Genomic DNA, 22,861 nt, shown 5'->3' on the forward strand with positions numbered 1-22,861 from the left:
TTTCCTGGACATGCATACCCAGAATTCGTAGCTGCGGAACTCGTTTGATATCGTCTTGCCGAGCAGTGTGAGCTGGAACTATGGGGCTCGGTCAGACCAGTTTCCCTGGATTCCTTTTGTGTTCACGGTTCGCAGGGTTTTATTCTACAATTATTTGTGACAGAAGAAGAATCAAACATTTTAAGATTCGCAGCCCGAAGTTAGCCACAAGACATCTCATGTTCCTTACCAAGCCACATGTTTCGAGCGCTGAAGGGAATGGAAACGTATCTCACAAACTGGTCTACCTCACTACGGCTATCACTAGTCTAACAAATTATCTTAAACGCTGCAATAAATCCCACACACTATGTGGCTTTCTAAGCATCCCAGATAACATTCTGCATATTTGCGCAAAACAGCAAACAGTTAACTCGATGTTTTACAGTGGAGACTGTATTGCCACGAGTATTCTAAGTTAATAACAAAAGAACGTTGCAGAATGTGTACAATAACTCCTGTATATGCTAGGGTAGGTACAGCCGCTCATTTTTTAACCTGAACGCGCGAGCGTCGACCGACGAGTCGATAAGCGCCGTATAGCGCAGCACTGCGGCAAAACGAATGAGAATACGCACGACCGCACCATGAGTAGTCCAGGGGAGCCATGCTGGGCACTGTTAAATTCCGCCATACTGTCAAATTTTATAATGGCGGCATTTTCAGCCAATCAGAGAGGCTCTCTAGGCCGATCAGTGTTGGTCACTGGCGTAATTTGAGAGCATGGTGGCATTCGACAATTTTTAACCTGAACGCGCGAGCGTCGACCGACGAGTCGATAAACGCCGTATAGGCTTCCCAAGCAACGCTTAGCGGCGCTGCTGCTCTTGACAGGCAGCGCCATCTCTGGCAGAAAAAGAGAAACTGGGGCGTGATCAGCGAGCGTTTTCCCTTCTCTCCACCTCGTTGCCGCTCGCTTCCGTGCACGCGCAGAGCTCTCGCGGTGCACTTGCGGCGTCTCACAATGTACCGCGTGCAGTGCGGCTTCAAACGGATGTTCAAGCTTGACTGGAGCTTCCGAAAAGCGAACTTGATAAAATGAGAAATGCTATCACGTTAACGGTGAAGAGCAGACGATCGACGACAACCACGCCCGATTCAAAGCGAAATCCATTTCCCAAGTCGCGATTACAACGTGTAGGACGTATACCTCGAGGTAAGTCTCATTCTGTCATGTTTAAGATGAATAATGGTCCACATGCACTCTGAAATGAAGCCGTACACGCTATCGATGTTCTCCGGCGTGAACTACGAATCATATGATTGTTGTTTTGATATGGCATGCTTACAGTAGCAGCCGTGTACTTTCGTGAACAAACGTTTGCGGCGTGCGAAAAAAATATTATACGGCCATGGCACTGCTTCCTGAGAAGGTTAGAGTCAAGTCCTCCGTGCCGCTGGAGAATCACCCGCCGATTAAGACGCGAGGCAGCTAGCTGAGCTTCAACCACAGTGAAGCAAGATGAACTGCTCGCCTCGTTTTTTCGGCTCTCGCGTCATGCTTGCAGTCTCTTTTTATGATATCGACTTGACAGGCGTATAAAACCTGTTGCGCGAACGCGGCTAGAAAATCGCACAAGTCAGAAGGTGGTTACTTCAAGGTTGCAATTGCAAAGCATGTATTAAGTGCCAGTTATATTTAGCGGCTTAAATATATATCACCCTAATAAAGTGACAAAAACAAAGCAAACCTGCAGAACGATGTCAAAGCTTGCTGAAAATGCACAGACGTCCGTTCCGGCGTGATAAAGCAGCCTTCCCGACGCGTGAATGCAGGCGCCGAACTTCTGACAATGTGCGGAGTTCAGTTGAGTTCAGCCAACCGCGCAACGCTAACGGTATAACGCGAATGTGAACGTTCAACAACGATGGGTAGGTCTCACGAGCACGGGGAATCAAAACACAGAGCTGCTTCACCTACAACCGTAACTGGACTTTAACAATGCGAGAAGACAGCGAGTAATCATTACTATAGTCGCTGCGTGCATGCGCCCCGTTACTTACCGATTCAGGTAGTCGGAACGAACGAAAGCGATGAACTCAGACAGCCAAAATAGAAGGCGAGACAGCGCTGTCAGCTATCCACGCTTGCCGCCTTTATTTCTCGTGCGACACGCCCGGGAACCGATACAGTTTAACACGTGAATCGTGTGCCTTGTCTGCACTGTTGTGGCTGGCCACTAAACCGCAATACTTCGGACCACGCTTGCGCTTCCGCGGGGTCGCTTCTGCCATCGTGGAAGTGCGCAGCTTCGCACAGCAAGCCTCTCGGTTCAACGTACCCAGGTGACGGCCTCCCAGTTACCGGCACCGAGAGAAGAACGCGTGCGCACGTGCGCTACCGCTACCCCGCTACCGTGAAAGGGGCTGAGTCGGCCGCGCGAAGGTTCAGAGCTTTCCGACAGAGCCGCAGCGCGGCTGGCGCGGCGCTGTCGTCGCGCCGCAAACTTGAGCTTGGGTTCCCTATTGCGGAGCACTGCGGCAAAACGAACGAGAATACCCTGTGCAGCTGTGTTCTGTTAGGCTGTTCCGGGAATCAGACACCGCCTCCGCTTTTTTTCAGCACCATTATCATCATCATTTTTTATTTTCTGAACGCTGCCATGAAGTTATAAAGAAAAGGTCATGTAGTTGCGCGTGAGTTGGATAGGATTTGGTATAGACCATAGAGTTTCCTACAATACTTACTAGAGGGAACTCTGGCGCTAGTGTCTATGGGAGCTGCAATGCATCGCGCTTCAGCCAGCATGGGAATCATGGGTAGTACAGGGATTTGTCTAAACTTCATTCTTTCGGCTCCGTTTGGCTCCGCGTCGCCTGCATCCGCTTTGTCGCAAAATGAAGTTCAGCAAAAATCAGCAGTTTCACCTCACCACTTTAACTTATTTAGGCTCACCGATTCAAATCTGGTCACGAAGTTCACAACGATCCCTTCTTTTATCCGAAAGAAAACCAAAACATAGCAATTAACAAAGCCACAAGTGCGTTCGAAGCCCACAAGCACGAAGACTAGGCAAATCCGTGTACTACCCATCATTCCCATGGTGGCTGAACGAACGCAGCGCCAGAGTTCCCTCTAGGTCATTTTAGGAAACTCTATGGTATAAACCCGCTGATTATACGCGTGTATCAGGATTGCTCTTGTGTTTCTTGTTACTGTGGTTCAGGCAGCACTTTCCCGAGATAACAAAGATATCTCGCACAGTAAGCCAAAACAGGAGTAAAAGCAGGCTGGGTGGGGTCCGTTTCATATGGCAGACGTATGCTGCAACGCACTGTTCACTACGCGCATGCCCGTATTCTCGTTCGTTTCGCCGCTACGCTCCGTTTTACGGCACTTATCACCTTGTCGGCCGACGGTCGCGCGTTCAAGTTAAAAATATGGGCGGCTGTACATTCTGCACGCATTCACATTACCGCGCTCCCATATTTCGTTCATCGTGAGTAACTTGAGTCCTTGTGGTGAACAAGAAACATCTTGCACAGTCCGGTTAAATCAATATTTGAGAACTAGGTCAGAATCTTTGATGTTGATTGGTTTTGCTAGACACGATCTTTTATTGTAGGACGCTGATTTGTGGGACTAGCTTAATGGGGAGAAACTACTTCACAGTTAGCCTAAATAGACTAACAATATTACTGTTAAAGTGCGGCCATAGACATAAAACAGAGAACCCATCATATCTTCCAACATTGTGAGAATAAGGAACATAATTTTCAAGTAAGTGGGACATTGCAATTATAAGCACTAGCAATTAAACTCGCTCTTTATGCAGCGAACACTATACTTATTAAAAAGTGCATCATGAACAATTCCATAAGACTGAAAGAACTAGTCCTAGTAAATTTACCATCATGAGTAGAAGACAGCGGATCTGCAGATTACGCACGACTGGCTGCATGTCGTTTGGGACACGTACGCAAAATTGTGCGAAATACAGATGGCTTCGTAGCTCTAAAAGACTCAAATGAAGGCCACGTCTACAAAGTAATTGAACTAGTGTGGAGAATCGAATAAATTGCATGATTGTGCATTCAGAAAATGGCCGTTTTTCCTTGGTAAACTTCATTATTATCTCAAGCTCTTCCGACACACTACATAAAAAGACCAGTGGAAAGGTTCTGAGTTGGTGACTACGACGCAGATGAATCTGGTATATTCGTCGCAGTGTGGCCTCACGTAATTGCAATTGACCAATAAACATTTGTCAACTTAACATGTTTCTCGTATTTAGGGCGAATGCCTTAAGTTTCTGGCGCTCCGCTACGCAGTACTTGCGTGAGACTTTGTGAGACTTTCTCGAGCCCAGTCCAATAAACCCACGTGACCTTCTGGCGACACATGATGACGTCATATACACGACCTGACTGCTTAATTGACCGGGTAGCGCTATTGTCTAGAAACATTTGACTACAGTGAAACCTCGGTGATATGAATCTCACGGGACCACCAGAAATATTCGTATCATCCGAAATTGGTATCACCAGAAAGCATGGAAAATGAGCATGCGACAAAACAAAGCTGGCGTGCATTTTCATTTGTCGTTTTTCAGGGCCGCAGCAACGTCAGGAAGAACCCTGAATGATTGCCAGTTAAGTTTTTAAGTGTCGGCAATCATACCAGCACTCGTAAATATACGGCCCGTACGCGCGTATTTAATTAATGAACCAGTTCCTTTGTGACCCGCGATAGCAGTAGCCCCTTCCAAATTTTAGTACGCTTTTGTGCAAGACACAAGTGTATTGCAGCGAAAGTAACAAAAGAAGTGCTTTGACGCGATGGATCAAGGCCCCAAAATTAGAGAACCACGGTCCTGTGTTATGATTTTGTTATCGCGGAGGTGTTGGGGATGTTTTTTGGGAGATTCCTCCTTCGTAAATACCGTCCTCGCCTTCTTTCGGTCCTCGTCCACCTTTCATAGGATGTCTGATGCACGAGGCAGGCACGTGTAAACACACAGTAACAACGAAAGCAGCCAGCGTCGACGCGTTAGAAAAAAAAAACGTGGCGCTAATGTCCTCTGTAATCTAAACACGAAGGCACACGGAGGCACATAAGAGCCTCAGTGATTCGCGCACTCAACCTCGGAGGCCGTGACGCGTCTCTGATGGTTTATTCTGACCGTAAGAAACGTGTTTTTCCTTACACCGTGATTCTGACGATTTGGCGGTGCGGCGCGTGCCCACGCTTGCGTTGCCGCGCTCGCACGTGCATGGCGCGTCTTCCGCGACAGCGCGGACAGCACCTCTTCGTATCTGGGCGGTAGCGTACGTTCGTATCAAACGTCGCTGGGTGGAAATCAGGTTCGCAACAACCGTACTCCAGTACATTGCAGGCCAATGGGCCTTGGCCGGGACCAATGAAAAATTCGTATCACCCCCAAATTCGTATGAGCCGTGATCGTATCAACGAGGTTTCACTGTACCTAGCTTCTTTCCTGGAAGTTGAGCATCCTTCAACGTATATTAGGTGTAAGAGCGTAAATATATGTTTAAAATTATTCATAAACACACGGAATGCATGATCGTTGCGTCATATCATGAACAATAGCTTAGATATTGCCTGCCTGGATGCTTGCAGAGATGAAAAATTGATGAACGCGAGGCGTTCCCAAGCCGATGTTTCGACAAGCGGACTTGTCTTTGACAAGGCTGCAACACGACAAACATCGATGAAGAAGACAGGCCCGGTTGTCGAAAGTTAGCATCAGTCGCATATACATAGCGACTCATATCATCGCCACTGAAATTCAGTGGAGAACGGTATGTACACACTGGCGCATAAACAGCTTCCGCTGGTGAGTATCAAACAGGTTCATTTACGAGCTGTACAAACCACACCGTTCACGTGTGCCCTGTGGTTGTTCAAACGTACCCCGCCGCAGCCCCTCATTAAGCCGCCACTTCAACATACCTAAAGAGAGTAGTCTACTCTCTACCGTACTTGAAATCCCGCCCAACCTGAGATACTTACTGGTCAGGGCGAAAACACAAAACTCTGGCCACCATCAGGGCTGTAGACCACGCGGGAGACGTCACTAGATAGTTGCAAACATATGGTGACTACAAATACGGCCGAAGCCTTCTGTTCGGACTTTGTATAAAATTAAAGACGACCTTAATTGTGACTTGCCCAATGCGGTATACAAAATTCGCCGCGAAGTGTGCAAAGAGGAATATATTGGACAGACAGAAACCGCGTTCCTTTTACCTTTCAACAACCACATGGTACCCGTAAAAGGCCTCCCTAATTTGCCGTTCTCCAAACACATTAGCCTGTCTTTCACTCTTTCGAGCACATAAGTGCTAAATTTTACAGTCATGTTTTCAGAATACAAGGGAGCGAGAACAGTCATATTTCATAAACAAATTCAAGTCACTCTCCCACGGAATCAACGAGAGCCCTGGGAGACTGACGTGACTTCGTGACCAATCGTAGCACCCAGAAAGGGAATTATTTGATTTATTTGCACACGCGTGAGTCCAGATGCACGGGACGCTAATAAATGAGCAAGTACGTGAAAATAGACCCATTCGGTTCTACCTGCATCAAACGGCTCGTGCTCTGTCTTTGTTTTCGTATTTTTTATCTATTTTTATTTTTCCGAATGACAAAAAAAATGTCACTGTTTCACCGCAAGGGCGAAGCAATCAATGCGATAGCAACAAATTATAGCGTTACACGAAGTGAGGCTGGCAGCCATCTGTTTTGTATCCAATTTCGCATAACTACAAAACGATGGTGTAAGAAAATACGGCTCCTCGAGAGAGCGATGCTCTCCGCACAGTCACGTCGCGCTGAGAGCGCAGCACGTTGGAGGGTATAGGAGCCGCCCGCCCCTCTGTGATGGCTTTCGAGATAGCGCGCGCGCCAGCGATCGCGACCGCGCCCTTAGATTCAAAGTACAAATTTGCTCCTCGCGCGGCACTCCCCCCCCCTTCCCCGCTCACGCCTTCGCGTTTTTTAAGGCTCGGTAAACACGGGCAGGGCATTTCCTGTGTGCTTCGACGGCAGGCCTCCCGAGCGAGGTGATGTTATCGCACGCACCCTCCGAGCGAGAGCAATGGGCCGGCTCGTTTGAACTTCGGCCGCGTTCGCCGCCTCCGCTCGCGCGCTTTTGTCTGCGGTAGAACATGCAATTCCCGGGTGATCTTAACAATTTGGACTTCATACCGGAAGGACATGACGGCGCTGGCAACGGCGACGGCAAAAACCCGTAGAGACTGTCCATATAATTGCTATCGCAATAAAAATGGGGGGGGGGGGGCGGGTACTTGTAGCCTTTTATCGTGGCCAAAGTTTTCCCAAAGCTGGAGCGGCTCCTATGTATCTCTTCTTATGTGTGTACGGCCCGGCGACGCGAGCTAACCGACTAACCATCTGAACTTGGCCTCCGTATGTGTGGCGTGTATAAGTGGCAATTCTCTTTTCCCATTTTCCTTAGTGGCTTGCTCGGCCCCACTTCTTATCTACACCACGAAGATAAGACAGAGATAACCCGCCCACCTCCAGCGGCTCTCCTCCTTCCTCCCGCTGTTATTTCCCTTCCTCGTTTTGCGGTCGCTGAAGTATGCCTCAGCAAAGCAATTGTCGCTGTTGCTTCCTTCATCATTTATCTGCTTTTCTTCATTCATTCTTTGTTTTTGTGTTTTTGAAATTCTAGTTTGGCCCCCAAACTGGGTGGGCGGCTCTTGTGCTGCGGGTTCTGCCATGTCATTTCAATTACATCCTCCGAAGAAGGCTGGACCGCCAGCCAAAACTGTTAGGATCAAATAAATATTTGTCTTCTTTCCTATATTGTAGTACGGAGTTTTTCACCATGCATATTACGGTAACCAGAAAAGTTGTTTTTATTACAGACACACACACACACACACACATATATATATATATATATATATATATATATATATGTGTGTGTGTGTGTGTGTGTGTGTGTGTGTGTGTATATATAATAGCTCCAAGTGCTCTGAAAATGCTGTGCTGATTACGTATGTCTTTCAGCTTCATGTAACAACCAAGTTTACGCCGAGAAAAATGTGATAAATTAGCTTTTATTTATTAATTTGCTCTACCAGACATTGGCACGGTTGCAGATTAACTCTACATCAATTCGCAAATACGCCTCCTGTTGCAACGCGCTGAAAGGCAAAATACATAATGAACATAAACAAGGTAGGAATCAAGGTGTAGAGAACTTGTCTCATAATAGATACCATGCACTGAAATATGCAGTTTTTGCACATATAATGGAAAGAACGTCAAGAAATTCGGTGCGGTTGAGCACGTAAGTTTATATAAATTATAACAGCTTAAATGCACTGTATTGCGCCAGTGTTTAGCATATTAAGGGTTTCGCCTACGCGCTTACTACAACTTTCGAAATTCGAAAACAACAATTCAAGATGACATTTACGGTAAAGACTGACAAAGACGAAGCGCGGAGACAGTGATTCGCTGGCCTCATACGTCCGCCTCGGCAATTCGAGGGTTCTTCAGTATGAAGTATGGAGTAAAAAACCCTAGAAAAAATAGCATTTCTGCCGTTAGGCCGAAGTAATGAATGCGATAGCAACAAATTTGAATGTTATACGAAGCAAAGGCTTACAGCTAACTTTTCTGCATCCGACGTCGCGGAACCTAACAAAAGCTGGTGTGAACGAATGCGCCAGCTCCAGAGAGTGAATCGGTTTTCGTGCTGTCTTTCATCCCAACGTGAAGTACGCGGTGGGACCACAGAGCACATGCAAAGACATGCGAGCCGTCTACTGATGTTTGTCGAGATAGCGCACGCCAGCGCCCTTATGGTCAATGTTCGCAGTTGCTGCTCGAACGATGCAGCCTCCCCACCTTCGCAGCGGGGCCCACTGATCCTCCAAAGCCGGGCCGGGCCTTTCACCTCTGCTTGAGGAGCCATCGAAGTCAAGCCTCGCACGCGAGGTGATGTAACCGCATGCGCCCTTTTGTGACCTCGATGGCCGGCTCGTCTCATCTCTCCTTCCGCCGCGTGTCGTCCCCAGTGCTCGCGCGCTTTTACTAGCACTATAGTGAACTATAACTAGCGCGTAAAACATATTATACGTGGATAGATGTTGACTTGGAACTTATGCTGAACATGGCAGCGACGGTGAAAACCCGTCTAGAGCGTCCATATAAGTGCTATCGCAATAAGAGTGAAATCTTTAGTTGGTTTGCTTTCGACTATCAGTGAGAATTTGGGAAGATTACTGCCGAAAAAGGTTCGGAAGACACGCTTACGCAGGATATGAAATGTAAGATGAGAGAGATATTGCAAATCAGTCCTGCGGAATCCAGCGAGGTGGCGGAAGCTTAAGAAAGGGAAGAATAGACAACCACCCGTTTGTAGCACGAAGCCACAAGGAAATTCATACGGATTTCTAAGAAATAAAGCCTCTCAGTCGCCGAAACATTCGCCCTCGTCCGGGGTTCGAACCCGGGACCAACGCCTTTACGGGGCGGTCGCTCTACCAATTGAGCTAACCAGGAAGCTAGCAATTGGCATCCAGAGGGCGAATTCATCGACAACTCGAAGCAACTGGACACATATTGCAAATCAGTTCTGCGGAATCCAGCAAGGTGGAGGTCGGCTGAAAAAGGGAAGAATAGACAACCGCCCATTTGTAGCACGAAGCCACAAGGAAATCCATACGGATTTCTAAGAAATAAAGCCTCTCAGTCGCCGAAACATTCGCCCTGGTCCGGGGTTCAACCCCGGGACCAGCGCCTTTCCGGGGCGGTCGCTCTACCAATTGAGCTAACCAGGAAGCTAGCAATTGGCAGCCCGAGGGCGAATTCATCGACAACTCGAAGCAACTGGACACATATTGCAAATCAGTTCTGCGGAATCCAGCAAGGTGGCGGAAGGCTAAGAAAGGGAAGAATAGACAACCGCCCATTTGTAGCACGAAGCCACAAGGAAATTCATACGGATTTCTAAGTGATAAAGCCTCTCAGTCGCCGAAAAATACGCCCTGGTCCGGGGTTCGAACCCGGGACCAACGCCTTTCCGGGGCGGTCGCTCTACCAAATGAGCTAACCAGGAAGCTAGCAATTGGCATCCCGAGGGCGAATTCATCGACAACTCGAAGCAACTGGACACATATTGCAAATCAGTTCTGCGGAATCCAGCAAGGTGGCGGAAGGCTAAGAAAGGGAAGAATAGACAACCGCCCATTTGTAGCACGAAGCCACAAGGAAATTCATACGGATTTCTAAGGAATAAAGCCTCTCAGTCGCCGAAAAATACGCCCTGGTCCGGGGTTCGAACCCGGGACCAACGCCTTTCTGGGGCGGTCGCTCTACCAATTGAGCTAACCAGGAAGCTAGCAATTGGCAGCCCGAGGGCGAATTCATCGACAACTCGAAGCAACTGGACACATATTGCAAATCAGTTCTGCGGAATCCAGCAAGGTGGCGGAAGGCTAAGAAAGGGAAGAATAGACAACCGCCCATTTGTAGCACGAAGCCACAAGGAAATCCATACGGATTTCTAAGGAATAAAGCCTCTCAGTCGCCGAAAAATACGCCCTGGTCCGGGGTTCGAACCCGGGACCAACGCCTTTCCGGGGCGGTCGCTCTACCAATTGAGCTAACCAGGAAGCTAGCAATTGGCATCCCGAGGGCGAATTCATCGACAACTCGAAGCAACTGGACACATATTGCAAATCAGTTCTGCGGAATCCAGCAAGGTGGCGGAAGGCTAAGAAAGGGAAGAATAGACAACCGCGCATTTCTAGCACGAAGCCACAAGGAAATTCATACGGATTTCTAAGGAATAAAGCCTCTCAGTCGCCGAAAAATACGCCCTGGTCCGGGGTTCGAACCCGGGACCAACGCCTTTCCGGGGCGGTCGCTCTACCAATTGAGCTAACCAGGAAGCTAGCAATTGGCAGCCCGAGGGCGAATTCATCGACAACTCGAAGCAACTGGACACATATTGCAAATCAGTTCTGCGGAATCCAGCAAGGTGGCGGACGGCTGAAAAGGGAAGAATAGACAACCGCCCATTTGTAGCACGAAGCCACAAGGAAATCCATACGGATTTCTAAGAAATAAAGCCTCTCAGTCGCCGAAACATTCGCCCTCGTCCGGGGTTCAACCCCGGGACCAACGCCTTTCCGGGGCGGTCGCTCTACCAATTGAGCTAACCAGGAAGCTAGCAATTGGCAGCCCGAGGGCGAATTCATCGACAACTCGAAGCAACTGGACACATATTGCAAATCAGTTCTGCGGAATCCAGCAAGGTGGCGGAAGGCTAAGAAAGGGAAGAATAGACAACCGCCCATTTGTAGCACGAAGCCACAAGGAAATTCATACGGATTTCTAAGGAATAAAGCCTCTCAGTCGCCGAAACATTCGCCCTGGTCCGGGGTTCAACCCCGGGACCAACGCCTTTCCGGGGCGGTCGCTCTACCAATTGAGCTAACCAGGAAGCTAGCAATTGGCAGCCCGAGGGCGAATTCATCGACAACTCGAAGCAACTGGACACATATTGCAAATCAGTTCTGCGGAATCCAGCAAGGTGGCGGAAGGCTAAGAAAGGGAAGAATAGACAACCGCCCATTTGTAGCACGAAGCCACAAGGAAATCCATACGGATTTCTCAAAAATAAAGCCTCTCAGTCGCCGAAAAATACGCCCTGGTCCGGGGTTCGAACCCGGGACCATCGCCTTTCCGGGGCGGTCGCTCTACCAATTGAGCTAACCAGGAAGCTAGCAATTGGCAGCGCGAGGGCGAATTCATTGACAACTCGAAGCAACTGGACACACATTGCAAATCAGTCCTGCGGAATCCAGCGAGGTGGCGGAAGCTTAAGAAAGGGAAGAATAGACAACCACCCGTTTGTAGCACGAAACGACAAGGAAATTCATACGGATTTCTAAGAAATAAAGCCTCTCTGTCGCCGAAAAATTCGCCCTGGTCCGGGGTTCGAACCCGGGACCAACGCCTTTCCGGGGCGGTCGCTCTACCAATTGAGCTAACCAGGAAGCTAGCAATTGGCATCCCGAGGGCGAATTCATCGACAACTCGAAGCAACTGGACACATATTGCAAATCAGTTCTGCGGAATCCAGCAAGGTGGCGGAAGGCTAAGAAAGGGAAGAATAGACAACCGCGCATTTCTAGCACGAAGCCACAAGGAAATTCATACGGATTTCTAAGGAATAAAGCCTCTCAGTCGCCGAAAAATACGCCCTGGTCCGGGGTTCGAACCCGGGACCAACGCCTTTCCGGGGCGGTCGCTCTACCAATTGAGCTAACCAGGAAGCTAGCAATTGGCAGCCCGAGGGCGAATTCATCGACAACTCGAAGCAACTGGACACATATTGCAAATCAGTTCTGCGGAATCCAGCAAGGTGGCGGACGGCTGAAAAAGGGAAGAATAGACAACCGCCCATTTGTAGCACGAAGCCACAAGGAAATCCATACGGATTTCTAAGAAATAAAGCCTCTCAGTCGCCGAAACATTCGCCCTCGTCCGGGGTTCAACCCCGGGACCAACGCCTTTCCGGGGCGGTCGCTCTACCAATTGAGCTAACCAGGAAGCTAGCAATTGGCAGCCCGAGGGCGAATTCATCGACAACTCGAAGCAACTGGACACATATTGCAAATCAGTTCTGCGGAATCCAGCAAGGTGGCGGAAGGCTAAGAAAGGGAAGAATAGACAACCGCCCATTTGTAGCACGAAGCCACAAGGAAATTCATACGGATTTCTAAGGAATAAAGCCTCTCAGTCGCCGAAACATTCGCCCTGGTCCGGGGTTCAACCCCGGGACCAACGCCTTTCCGGGCGGTCGCTCTACCAATTGAGCTAACCAGGAAGCTAGCAATTGGCAGCCCGAGGGCGAATTCATCGACAACTCGAAGCAACTGGACACATATTGCAAATCAGTTCTGCGGAATCCAGCAAGGTGGCGGAAGGCTAAGAAAGGGAAGAATAGACAACCGCCCATTTGTAGCACGAACGCACAAGGAAATCCATACGGATTTCTCAAAAATAAAGCCTCTCAGTCGCCGAAAATACGCCCTGGTCCGGGGTTCGAACCCGGGACCATCGCCTTTCCGGGGCGGTCGCTCTACCAATTGAGCTAACCAGGAAGCTAGCAATTGGCAGCGCGAGGGCGAATTCATTGACAACTCGAAGCAACTGGACACACATTGCACATCAGTCCTGCGGAATCCAGCGAGGTGGCGGAAGCTTAAGAAAGGAAGAATAGACAACCACCCGTTTGTAGCACGAAACGACAAGGAAATTCATACGGATTTCTAAGAAATAAAGCCTCTCTGTCGCCGAAAAATTCGCCCTGGTCCGGGGTTCGAACCCGGGACCAACGACTTTCCGGCGTTGGTCCCCGGTTCGTTTTACGAACGTTTTAAGGAAACGCTTGAGATGTTAGCCTGACTATTTGCCTGACATGCTATCCCAGGTGGCGGGTGATGATTATGATCCATACGCTGGTAAACATCTAACAGCACGTACAGTCACACAGACACACAGTGCGTGGATTGCACTGTTTACAAAGTTCCGTTAAGGCTCGTGGCCAGCAAGAATGCCTACAGAGCTTGCGTGGCGAGTAACGCTGTCAGATGGGGTAGGGCTACGTGGAAAGCATTGAAATGTTTTGATGTCGTTGTGTTTCGCAAGAATGTTGCACAAAGAGAACTTTTCCTGTATTGCATTCCGACAAATACCAAAATGTAAACGAAATTATGTATGTACACCGCGAGTACTGCCAAGATTATCCCGACATTTGTGGATCATGTGGCACTCCGCATAGCGCATTCTAAACGCCGGGTATATTATGTAGCTGCAAATATTTTAGAATTTTATTAAAAATCGTCGCGCTCGCTGATTTCGTGTAGCATTGCTAAGATTACAAAATAAGATGCATTCGATCCGGCTCTGCGTGAGTTCTTCAACGCAGATTTTTAGTTGATATCGCCGAAAGTTGAGGTAGATTCGCACCAAATGGAACTGGCGTCTTATGAAGCATATCAGATATTTCAAATGTAAATTACATCATGAAATTTATGACTGACACAGAAATGTACGCATGCAAAATAATTTCTATTGTACGTTTTTTTAATATTATTTAGAATGTTTTAGATCACATGCTCATATTTTGCGTTGTAGGTTTCTACACCTCTGCCCCGAACGTGAAGCCCTTCCTGCTTCAAGCAAAGCGTTGGGTTGGAGTATTTCAAAAGTGCAAACGCCGACAGAAGTGTCTAAATAGTTGCGTTGTGATATTTGTTTTCTGACTTGACTTAGGAAAGTAATTATAAAAATAAAATTGTATATTTGGTGTACAAACAGATAGAAAAGTGATTAAACAATTATTCTATATAACATAGATTTGTAAGCTGAATTTAACGAAACGATGTCGCTATATATTTACCTGGGCATTTCGTAAATTCTGGCTTTCCTGCACACTTTCTGTCACAAGAAAATTCTCTTTGAGACTTGCACTTTCTCAATGAAATTTGTTGAAACCTCTAAGGGCTGTTGAGTCTATCGCGGGAAAACTTTGGTGGGAAACGCCATGCTTCGACAAGGCGAGGGAAGAAGCGGGTGGTAAAGCGGGGTTGCTCGTGAGCACGTAATAAATAGAAACAGAAGTGTTCTACCAGGGGAACACGGGTGTCGGTCTCTTCTCTGTCTACATTATTGGTGTCGAAATCCCGGGAAAAAGCCGACATTCTCCGTGCCGATACTGTGACGAGGTTGGACAAGTTACGCAAGCATCGAGGCGTCCTTCTTGGTGCCACTGCCCGAATCCTTTCCGAGGCAAGCGAGATTTTCTTGCAAGGCACTCTACGGTCTTCCGTGGACCTTCAGGAAGTCATCGACCGGCTTCACGACAAAGACTCTGCTCTCGCTGTACTCGAAAACCATATTGCCACGTGCGTTTCTTTATTACTTTTGCCGTATTCGATTTTCGGGCACAAAGACTGTCAGCAACGCTCAGCGCGAACCGCGCCTCATTGTTCGAGAACCTTCGCGATCATTGCAGATCGTTTTGTTAAGATTGCGCGCAAGACGCGCACACTCGAGCTTATTCTAGAATTTGCACGACAGCCAGCGATAACGCTGGAAAATTCGACGGCACACGTTTAAATGCCGACGCGCTTCAGCGCTGGTCAGTTGATCGACGGTCGACGATCTGTACGCCGCTATCAGTGCATACCGTGTGTATTGCTGTAAACTAACTTTCCGTTTCCCGGCCACAAGTTCGGCCAAACAAACAGTTTCATCTTGACAACGCCGACTGCTGTCTTCGTCGACGTCACGACCACGTGACATCTGGTGGAGGTGCTGCTGCTTCCATGATCCGGACGCCCCCGCGAAGCGCTGACCCAAGCCCGAGCCGCGAGGAGGACGACGGCAAAGAAAACCCGGATCGTCGAACAAGCCGCAGGCAGAAGGGACTACCGCCAGAGCACGGGCTCCTTCCCGAACAAATCAGGCAGCCCCAAGTCCCAACACCGACCGCAGCGACGATGACCGACCTCGTGCAGCCTTCGCCGATCCTACTCCGGCAGCCCAAGGAGCCGCCAACCTTCCGCGGGTCGTCATTCGAAGCCCCGGAAACCTGGCTCGAGACTTTCGAAAGGGTCGCAACATTTAACAACTGGAACGCCGACGACAAGCTGCGCCATGTGTACTTCTACCTGGAAGAAGCAGCAAGGACATGGCTCGAGAACCGGGAGTCCACGCTTCGAACCTGGGATCTCTTTCGCAGTGCTTTTTTGGAGACGTTCACGAGCGTCGTCCGAAAGGAAAGGGCCGCAACCTTGCTGGAGACACGGGTTCAGCTCCCGAACGAAAACGTGACCATCTTCGCGGAAGAAATGACCCGGCTGTTCCGCCATGCTGACCCCAACATGCCTGAAGAAAAGAAGGTTCGTTTCCTCATGCGAGGAGCAAAAGAACAGCTCTTCGCTGGCCTTATGAGGAATCCGCCGAATACCGTCCAAGAATTTGTCTCCGAAGCAACAACAATCGAGAAAACGCTTGAGATGCGAACAAGGCAATACAACCGCAGCTTCTCGACCACAAGCTACGCCGACGTTCAAGCGCTAGGATCCACCGACCTGCGTGAGACGATTCGTGCAATCGTGCAAGAGGAGCTGCGAAAACTTCTACCTTCGTCGCAACCTCAAGTAGATTCCATCGCCGACGTCATACGCCAGGAGATCCAGCATTCACTCGGTGCGCCTCAGCTAGTAGAGCCGCAGGCGCAAGCTATGAGCTATGCTGCTGCAGCCCGCCGTCATGCTCCTCCTCTACGCCCACGCCAAGGCGACACACCGCCGCAGTACCGTCGCCAGACGCCGCCGCCGCCACCGACTCCCTACCGTCCACCTGTCGGCCAGACGCCCCCGCCGCCACCGACGCCCTACCGCCCACCTGTCGGCCAGCGCTACACCCCGAGGAAGACCGATGTCTGGCGCGCCCCTGACAACCGCCCGCTCTGCTACCACTGCGGGGAGGCCGGCCACACGTACCGCCGCTGCCAGTACCGTCACATGGGGCTACGCGGATTCGCCGTCAACGCGCCGCGCCCGCAGCCAGGCGAACGGCCTCGCGACATCGACGACTACCTCACCGGAACACAGTGGCAAGAACGACGACCTTCCCGCTCGCCGTCGCCCGGCCGTTACATGTCACCGCATCGCCGGCAGTACACTGGCCCAAACCGGGGCCGGTCGCCTAGCCCGTATCCGGAAAACTAAGGGCAGCAACCGATGGAGGTGCGGTTGCTGAACGACGAAATGCTGAAGATCCTCCGCCGTCGACGACGCCGCCGCGACGAAATTCCGAGCCCCCGCCGCACGCCGAACGACGTCCTGAAGACGATACTTTGCGACCGGAAGCAGACCTGACGACGCAACGCGGAATCAGCGGTGCAAACCGACGTAGCCGTGACCCGACGCCGCGACGTAACCGCAACGCAAGACGGCGGATTAGCGACCTCGACGTTCTGATCGACGGCCACAACGTCACCGCTCTCGTCGATACTGGAGCCGACTATTCCGTCATCAGTGGGCCGTTCGCAGCACAGTTGAAAAAAGTTAGGACTGCTTGGGAAGGCCCCGAGATCCGGACCGCTGGAGGTCATCTGATAACGCCGATTGGTGTCTGCACGGCGAGGGTCACTATCAATAACCGGACTTATCCTGCGAGCTTTGCAATCCTACAAAACTGCTCCAGGGATGTGATACTTGGAATGGACGCCTAAGTGACCACGGCGCCGTTATCGACCTGAGGTCTAAGTCGATAACACTGACCTCAGACAAAGCGCTTCCGCCCCACGCGATGCTAGGCAACCATGCATTGAATGTGATAGAAGAGCAGGTGACCATTCCGCCGCGCTCCAGCATCATTATTTCCGTCGGCACCGAAAAACCTGCGAACCTTGAAGGCGTCATCGAGGGCGATCAGCACCTACTCCTGAACCGTCAAGATTGCGTCGCACAAGGTATAGCCGAGCTGCGTGACGGTAAAGCAAAGGTAGTGCTCACAAACTTCAGCGACGAATATAGGCACCTCAACTTTGGTACTACGATTGCCTACATCGACGAATGTGTAGCCGCCAGCGATGCTTTCGCCCTCTTCGATGCCGCCGATCCTGCTTCGACGAATAGAGTTCCCGAACCGGACTTTGACGTCAACCCGAGCCTTCCGAAGGCCAAGCAAAACCAGCTCAAAACCCTGCTCCTGCAATACAAGGACTGTTTCTCGTCGTCATCGCGGGTCCGACAAACGCCCCTTGCGAAGCACCGCATTATAACAGAAGAAAATTCTCGACCACTCCGTCAGAGCCCCTACAGAGTTTCTACTCGAGAACGCGACGCGATAAAGAAACAAGTCGACGAGATGCTACGCGACAACATCATCCAGCCGTCCAAGAGTCCGTGGGCGTCACCCGTGGTGTTAGTGAAGAAAAAGGACGGGACACTGCGCTAGTGCGTTGATTATCGGCGCCTGAACAAAATCACGAAGAAGGACGTGTACCCCCTCCCACGAATAGACGACACCCTGGATCGACTTCACAACGCGACGTACGTTTCATCGATGGACCTCAAGACCGGCTACTGCCAAATCGAAGTCGACGAGAGAGACGGAGAAAAGACTGCCTTTATAACACCCGACGGCCTCTTTGAGTTCAAGGTCATGCCTTTCGGTCTTTGCTCGGCACCTGCGACGTTCCAGCGCGTCATGGACACCGTACTGGCCGGATTGAAGTGGCAGACGTGCCTTGTGTATTTGGACGACGTCGTCGTGTTTTCCTCGACCTTCGACGAGCATCTCCGGCGGCTTGAGGCAGTACTTCAAGCAATCAAGGCCTCTGGACGGACCCTAAAGCCAGAAAAGTGCCGATTCGCGTACGACGAGCTCTTGTTTCTGGGTCATGCGATCAGCAAGTCTGGAGTGCGCCCAGACCCGCGGAAAACAGCTGCCATCGCCGACTTCACGCCACCCACCGACAAGAAGGCCGTGCGCCGATTTCTCGGCTTATGCGCCTATTACAGGCGCTTCGTCAAAAACTTTTCACGTATCGCCGAACCACTGACGCTTCTCACGAAGAATAACGTGGAATTCAGGTGGGAAACGGCGCAAGTGCAAGCCTTTCAAGAACTTAAACGACGCCTGCAGACGCCACCCATACTTGCGCACTTTGACGATAGCGTCGATACGGAAATACACACCGACGCAAGCAGCGTAGGACTCGGTGCCGTCCTTGTGCAAAAGACTGACGGGCTTGAAAGGGTTATCAGTTATGCTAGCCGGTCACTATCCAAGGCAGGAGCAAACTATTCCACAACAGAAAAGGAATGCCTTGCCATCCTCTGGGCTACGTCAAAGTTTCGCCCCTACCTCTATGGCAGCCCCTTCAAAGTTGTCAGTGACCATCACGCCTTATGTTGGCTAGCTAACTTGAAGGACCCTTCAGGTCGTCTCGCACGATGGAGTCTGAGGCTTCAAGAGTTCGATATTACCGTCGTGTACAAGTCCGGACGAAAACACTCTGACGCCGACTGCCTGTCTCGTGCCCCCGTCGACGCGCCGCCGCAAGACGACGACGATGACTGCTTCCTCGGAACTATAAGTGCCGACGACTTCGCCGAAAGGCAACGGGCCGACGCGGAACTGGGGGGCCTTATTGAGTACCTCGAGTGCAAGACCGCCGTTGTCCCGAAGGTATTCAAGCGAGGACTGCCGTCGTTTTTCTTACGGAACGGTGTTCTCCTCAAGAAGAACTTCTCGCCCCTTCGAACCGACTACCTTCTCGTCGTGCCCTCATCATTGCGACCAGAAGTCCTCCAGGCCCTATACGACGACCCGACGGCTGGACACCTCGGTGTTTCCCGCACGCTCGCCAGAATACAGGAAAAATACTACTGGCCACGCCTTGCTGCCGACGTCGCCCTCTACGTTAAGACTTGCCGAGATTGCCAGCGACGGAAGACACCGCCGACCAGGCCAGCGGGACTTCTGCAGCCAATCGAACCACCTCACCGGCCGTTCCAGCAAATCGGGATGGACCTACTGGGGCCGTTCCCGACGTCGACTTCCGGCAACAAGTGGATCGTCGTAGCAACTGACTACCTCACCCGCTACGCCGAGACAAAGGCCTTGCCCAAAGGCAGTGCCGCCGAGGCAGCCAAGTTCTTCGTGGAGAACATCGTCTTGCGTCATGGCGCCCCAGAGGTCCTCATCACAGACAGAGGTACCGCCTTTACTGCGGACTTAACTCAGGCGATCTTCAAATACAGCGAGACGAGCCACCGCCGCACCACCGCCTACCACCCACAGACCAATGGCCTCACCGAACGTCTAAATAAGACCATCGCGGACATGCTGGTCATGTACGTCGACGTTGAGCACAAGACGTGGGACGCCGTCCTTCCGTACGTGACCTTCGCCTACAACACGGCCGTCGAAGAAACAACGCAGATGACGCCGTACAAGTTGGTCTACGGAAGGAGCCCGGCGACGACGCTCGACGCCATGCTACCAAACGTCACCGACGAAGAAAATCTCGACGCCGCCGCTTACTTACAGTGCGCCGAAGAAGCACGACAGCTCGCCCGCCTACGTATCAAGAACCGGCAGACGACTGACAGCCGCCGCTACAACCTTCGACGACGCCACATGGGATACCAACCCGGTGACCGTGTATGGGTATGGACGCCAATACGCCGACGGGGACTCAGTGAGAAGCTTCTTCGACGGTACTTCGGACCGTACAGGGTACTTCGACGCCTCGGCGCACTCGACTACGAGGTTGTCCCTGACGGCATTACGAACTCTCAGCGGCGCCGTGCACGGCCTGAAGTCGTCCATGTCGTGCGCCTCAAACCATATTACGCGCTTTAGCAAATCTGAGCACTGTCATTTTGCTTTATTATTGTGCTTGTGCTATTGTTTATTGTACTTTGTTGCTTTATTCTTGTTATTTATTGTTGCATGCATCGGCCTGTTCTGTTTTAAGCATCGGGACGATGCTTTTTCAGAGGGGGGCATTGCCACGTGCGTTTCTTTATTACTTTTGCCGTATTCGGTTTTCGGGCACAAAGACTGTCAGCAACGCTCAGCGCGAACCGCGCCTCATTGTTCGAGAACCTTCGCGATCATTGCAGATCGTTTTGTTAAGATTGCGCGCAAGACGCGCACACTCGAGCTTATTCTAGAATTTGCACGACAGCCAGCGATAACGCTGGAAAATTCGACGGCACACGTTTAAATGCCGACGCGCTTCAGCGCTGGTCAGTTGATCGACGGTCGACGATCTGTACGCCGCTATCAGTGCATACCGTGTGTATTGCTGCAAAACTAACTTTCCGTTTCCCGGCCACAAGTTCGGCAAAATAAACAGTTTCATCTTGACAACGCCGACTGCTGTCTTCGTCGACGTCACGACCACGTGACAATATCGCCGACGCCCTGGATGATGAGGACTTTGTCGAGAACATTTTGGGTGTTTCGAAATATTACGACAAGATCATAAAAGCCGTCAGCAGCCTTCGGTCCGTGTTGAACGCTTGTGCATCAGTTGGTTCTACAACCATGGAAGGCAACCAGTCGAGGCACGCGGAGACAAGCGACAGATCCAGCAAGTCCACAGGAGCTGCCCACTCGGACGTGACCAGTGAATACCTCAACGATCACCATAGGCCACGAGCACCGGGTCTACAAGCGGCCTTGCGAAAACTTTAAGTGAGAACCGTGAGTGGCAGGGGTTCTGACAACAAGGCGACTATACACACGCAACCCGCTCTCACCGCTAATGAAATGTTTATGTACTCGAAGACTTAAGGCTGGTTCACACCGGCGACTAGCACCGGTCGCGCGACCATTTGCGACTGGCGGTCAGAAAGCGACTCCAAACGACCGACGTTCACACCTGCGTGCGACCTATATGCGTCGCCACATAGAATTCAAGTCTGCTCATACACAGCTCGCTTTACCCTTGCCCCGTAAAATAGGCTGACGTCCTGTTCCTGCGCAGCGGATTGGTTCAAAGGTTTGCGACTGCAGTCGCGCGACTGAAAAATCGAGCAGCGAGCGAATGAGCCAAAGCAGTTGCTTTGCAATCAAAACGGCCATTTGCGACCGTCTGCGACCATTCGCTTTGCGACCAACTTAGTCGCGCGGCCTTTCCTAGTCGCCGGTGCGAACGAGCCTTTATTTTGCCGGCACTGCAAAGTGGGCTATCGAAGGAATACGGCTTAGTGAAGCGTACTACAACATCGCCGTCAAGGTGCTCACCGAATAGTATGCCCGAAAGGATCTCCTCATTGATGCTCACATAGACTGACTGCTTTCGGTTGAACCGCAAGTATCATGACTGTGGGACGTGTAGGAGCAAATCCTGTTCAAGACCGGCTGTACGGGCAATCTTGAAGTGCTCTCTGCAGAGTACATGGTTGTTTCGCACCGACTACTGGTGCGCTCATTGCCGGAGAACCGGCCGATCCTGTAACGAAAGCGCACGAAGGCCGACACAGACATCGCGGACTGTGTGGGGCAATCAACAGAAGAGCAAGTGAAGGCAATCCTGAAGTTATTCAAGTCGAAGAGGAAAATCGGGAGCAGATTGAGATGTCGCGTGAAGAAACCACTTCATGGAAATCGTCAGCAAACCGTGAGGCAGCGGACATCATGACACCGCCTCATCTACCACCCGCCCTAGCACTGACAGCGCGGTCATCATCACCAGGTGCCATATCAAGGCCCAGACAGACCATATGTATCTTCTGCGGCATCACAGGACACGTCACACGGGACTGCCTAACCACACTATAACCAGATAAAAATCGCCAACGGCTTTCCAAAAAGAACTGCTGCTTCAAGTGCGGAAAACAGTGATACATTGCTCGCAACTGCCGAACCGTAGCTAGGCTCAAATGCGACAGACGCTCAGGGCGTCATGTTTCTGCTCTGCGTGGTATTTGGGGCCCATGAAAAACGTGCAGTTCACAATTGACTAAAGCCGAACCAGGAGAGCCGGCCACATAACGAGAAAAGCAGGTAACAATGGTTCCTGCAAGCAGCACCCTCTCGCCATCTGTGTTGCTTCAAACAGCCTGAGTTTTGGAGTCTGGAAACCGTGGCCGCTGGTCATTGCCACTGCGGCTTGACAACGGCGGCCTGTGGACCTTTATGTGTAAAGACGTGTCACAGCAGCTTTGCCTGCCTTACACTGGATATGAAGAAATAGGCGTGTTTGCATTCGGCGGCTCAAACCACCCATGACATAACCAATGCTAAGGGTAAACTTCACGCTGTGTG

General features: G+C 50.8%; 1 protein-coding gene and 3 non-coding genes across 20 annotated transcripts in view; all 4 read right to left on the reverse strand.

Annotated features, from left to right (window-relative positions):
* LOC119373346 (uncharacterized) overlaps positions 1 to 22,861 on the reverse strand; it is a 273,279-nt gene that overhangs the window by 38,658 nt on the left and 211,760 nt on the right. For 3 of the 17 annotated variants that reach the window (XR_005179825.2, XM_049420290.1, XM_049420291.1), the window contains exon 4: positions 8,079 to 8,181. The exons of the other annotated variants lie outside the window; for them this stretch is intronic. Coding sequence is in view for 2 of the 3 variants with exons in the window: in XM_049420290.1 (XP_049276247.1) it covers positions 8,144 to 8,181 (38 nt within the window). In the remaining variant the exon portion in view is untranslated. Of the gene's footprint in view, positions 1 to 8,078; positions 8,182 to 22,861 lie in introns of those variants that run through there. 17 annotated transcript variants of the gene reach the window in all.
* On the reverse strand, positions 9,471 to 9,547 carry Trnay-gua (transfer RNA tyrosine (anticodon GUA)). Its single transcript has one exon. It is a non-coding gene; the product is annotated as a tRNA-Tyr (tRNA).
* Trnas-aga (transfer RNA serine (anticodon AGA)) lies at positions 10,308 to 10,381 on the reverse strand. Its single transcript has one exon. It is a non-coding gene; the product is annotated as a tRNA-Ser (tRNA).
* On the reverse strand, positions 11,972 to 12,048 carry Trnas-gga (transfer RNA serine (anticodon GGA)). Its single transcript has one exon. It is a non-coding gene; the product is annotated as a tRNA-Ser (tRNA).

Source organism: Rhipicephalus sanguineus, chromosome 11 (assembly GCF_013339695.2).
Source record: "Rhipicephalus sanguineus isolate Rsan-2018 chromosome 11, BIME_Rsan_1.4, whole genome shotgun sequence".
In the NCBI taxonomy this organism is placed as follows: domain Eukaryota; kingdom Metazoa; phylum Arthropoda; class Arachnida; order Ixodida; family Ixodidae; genus Rhipicephalus; species Rhipicephalus sanguineus.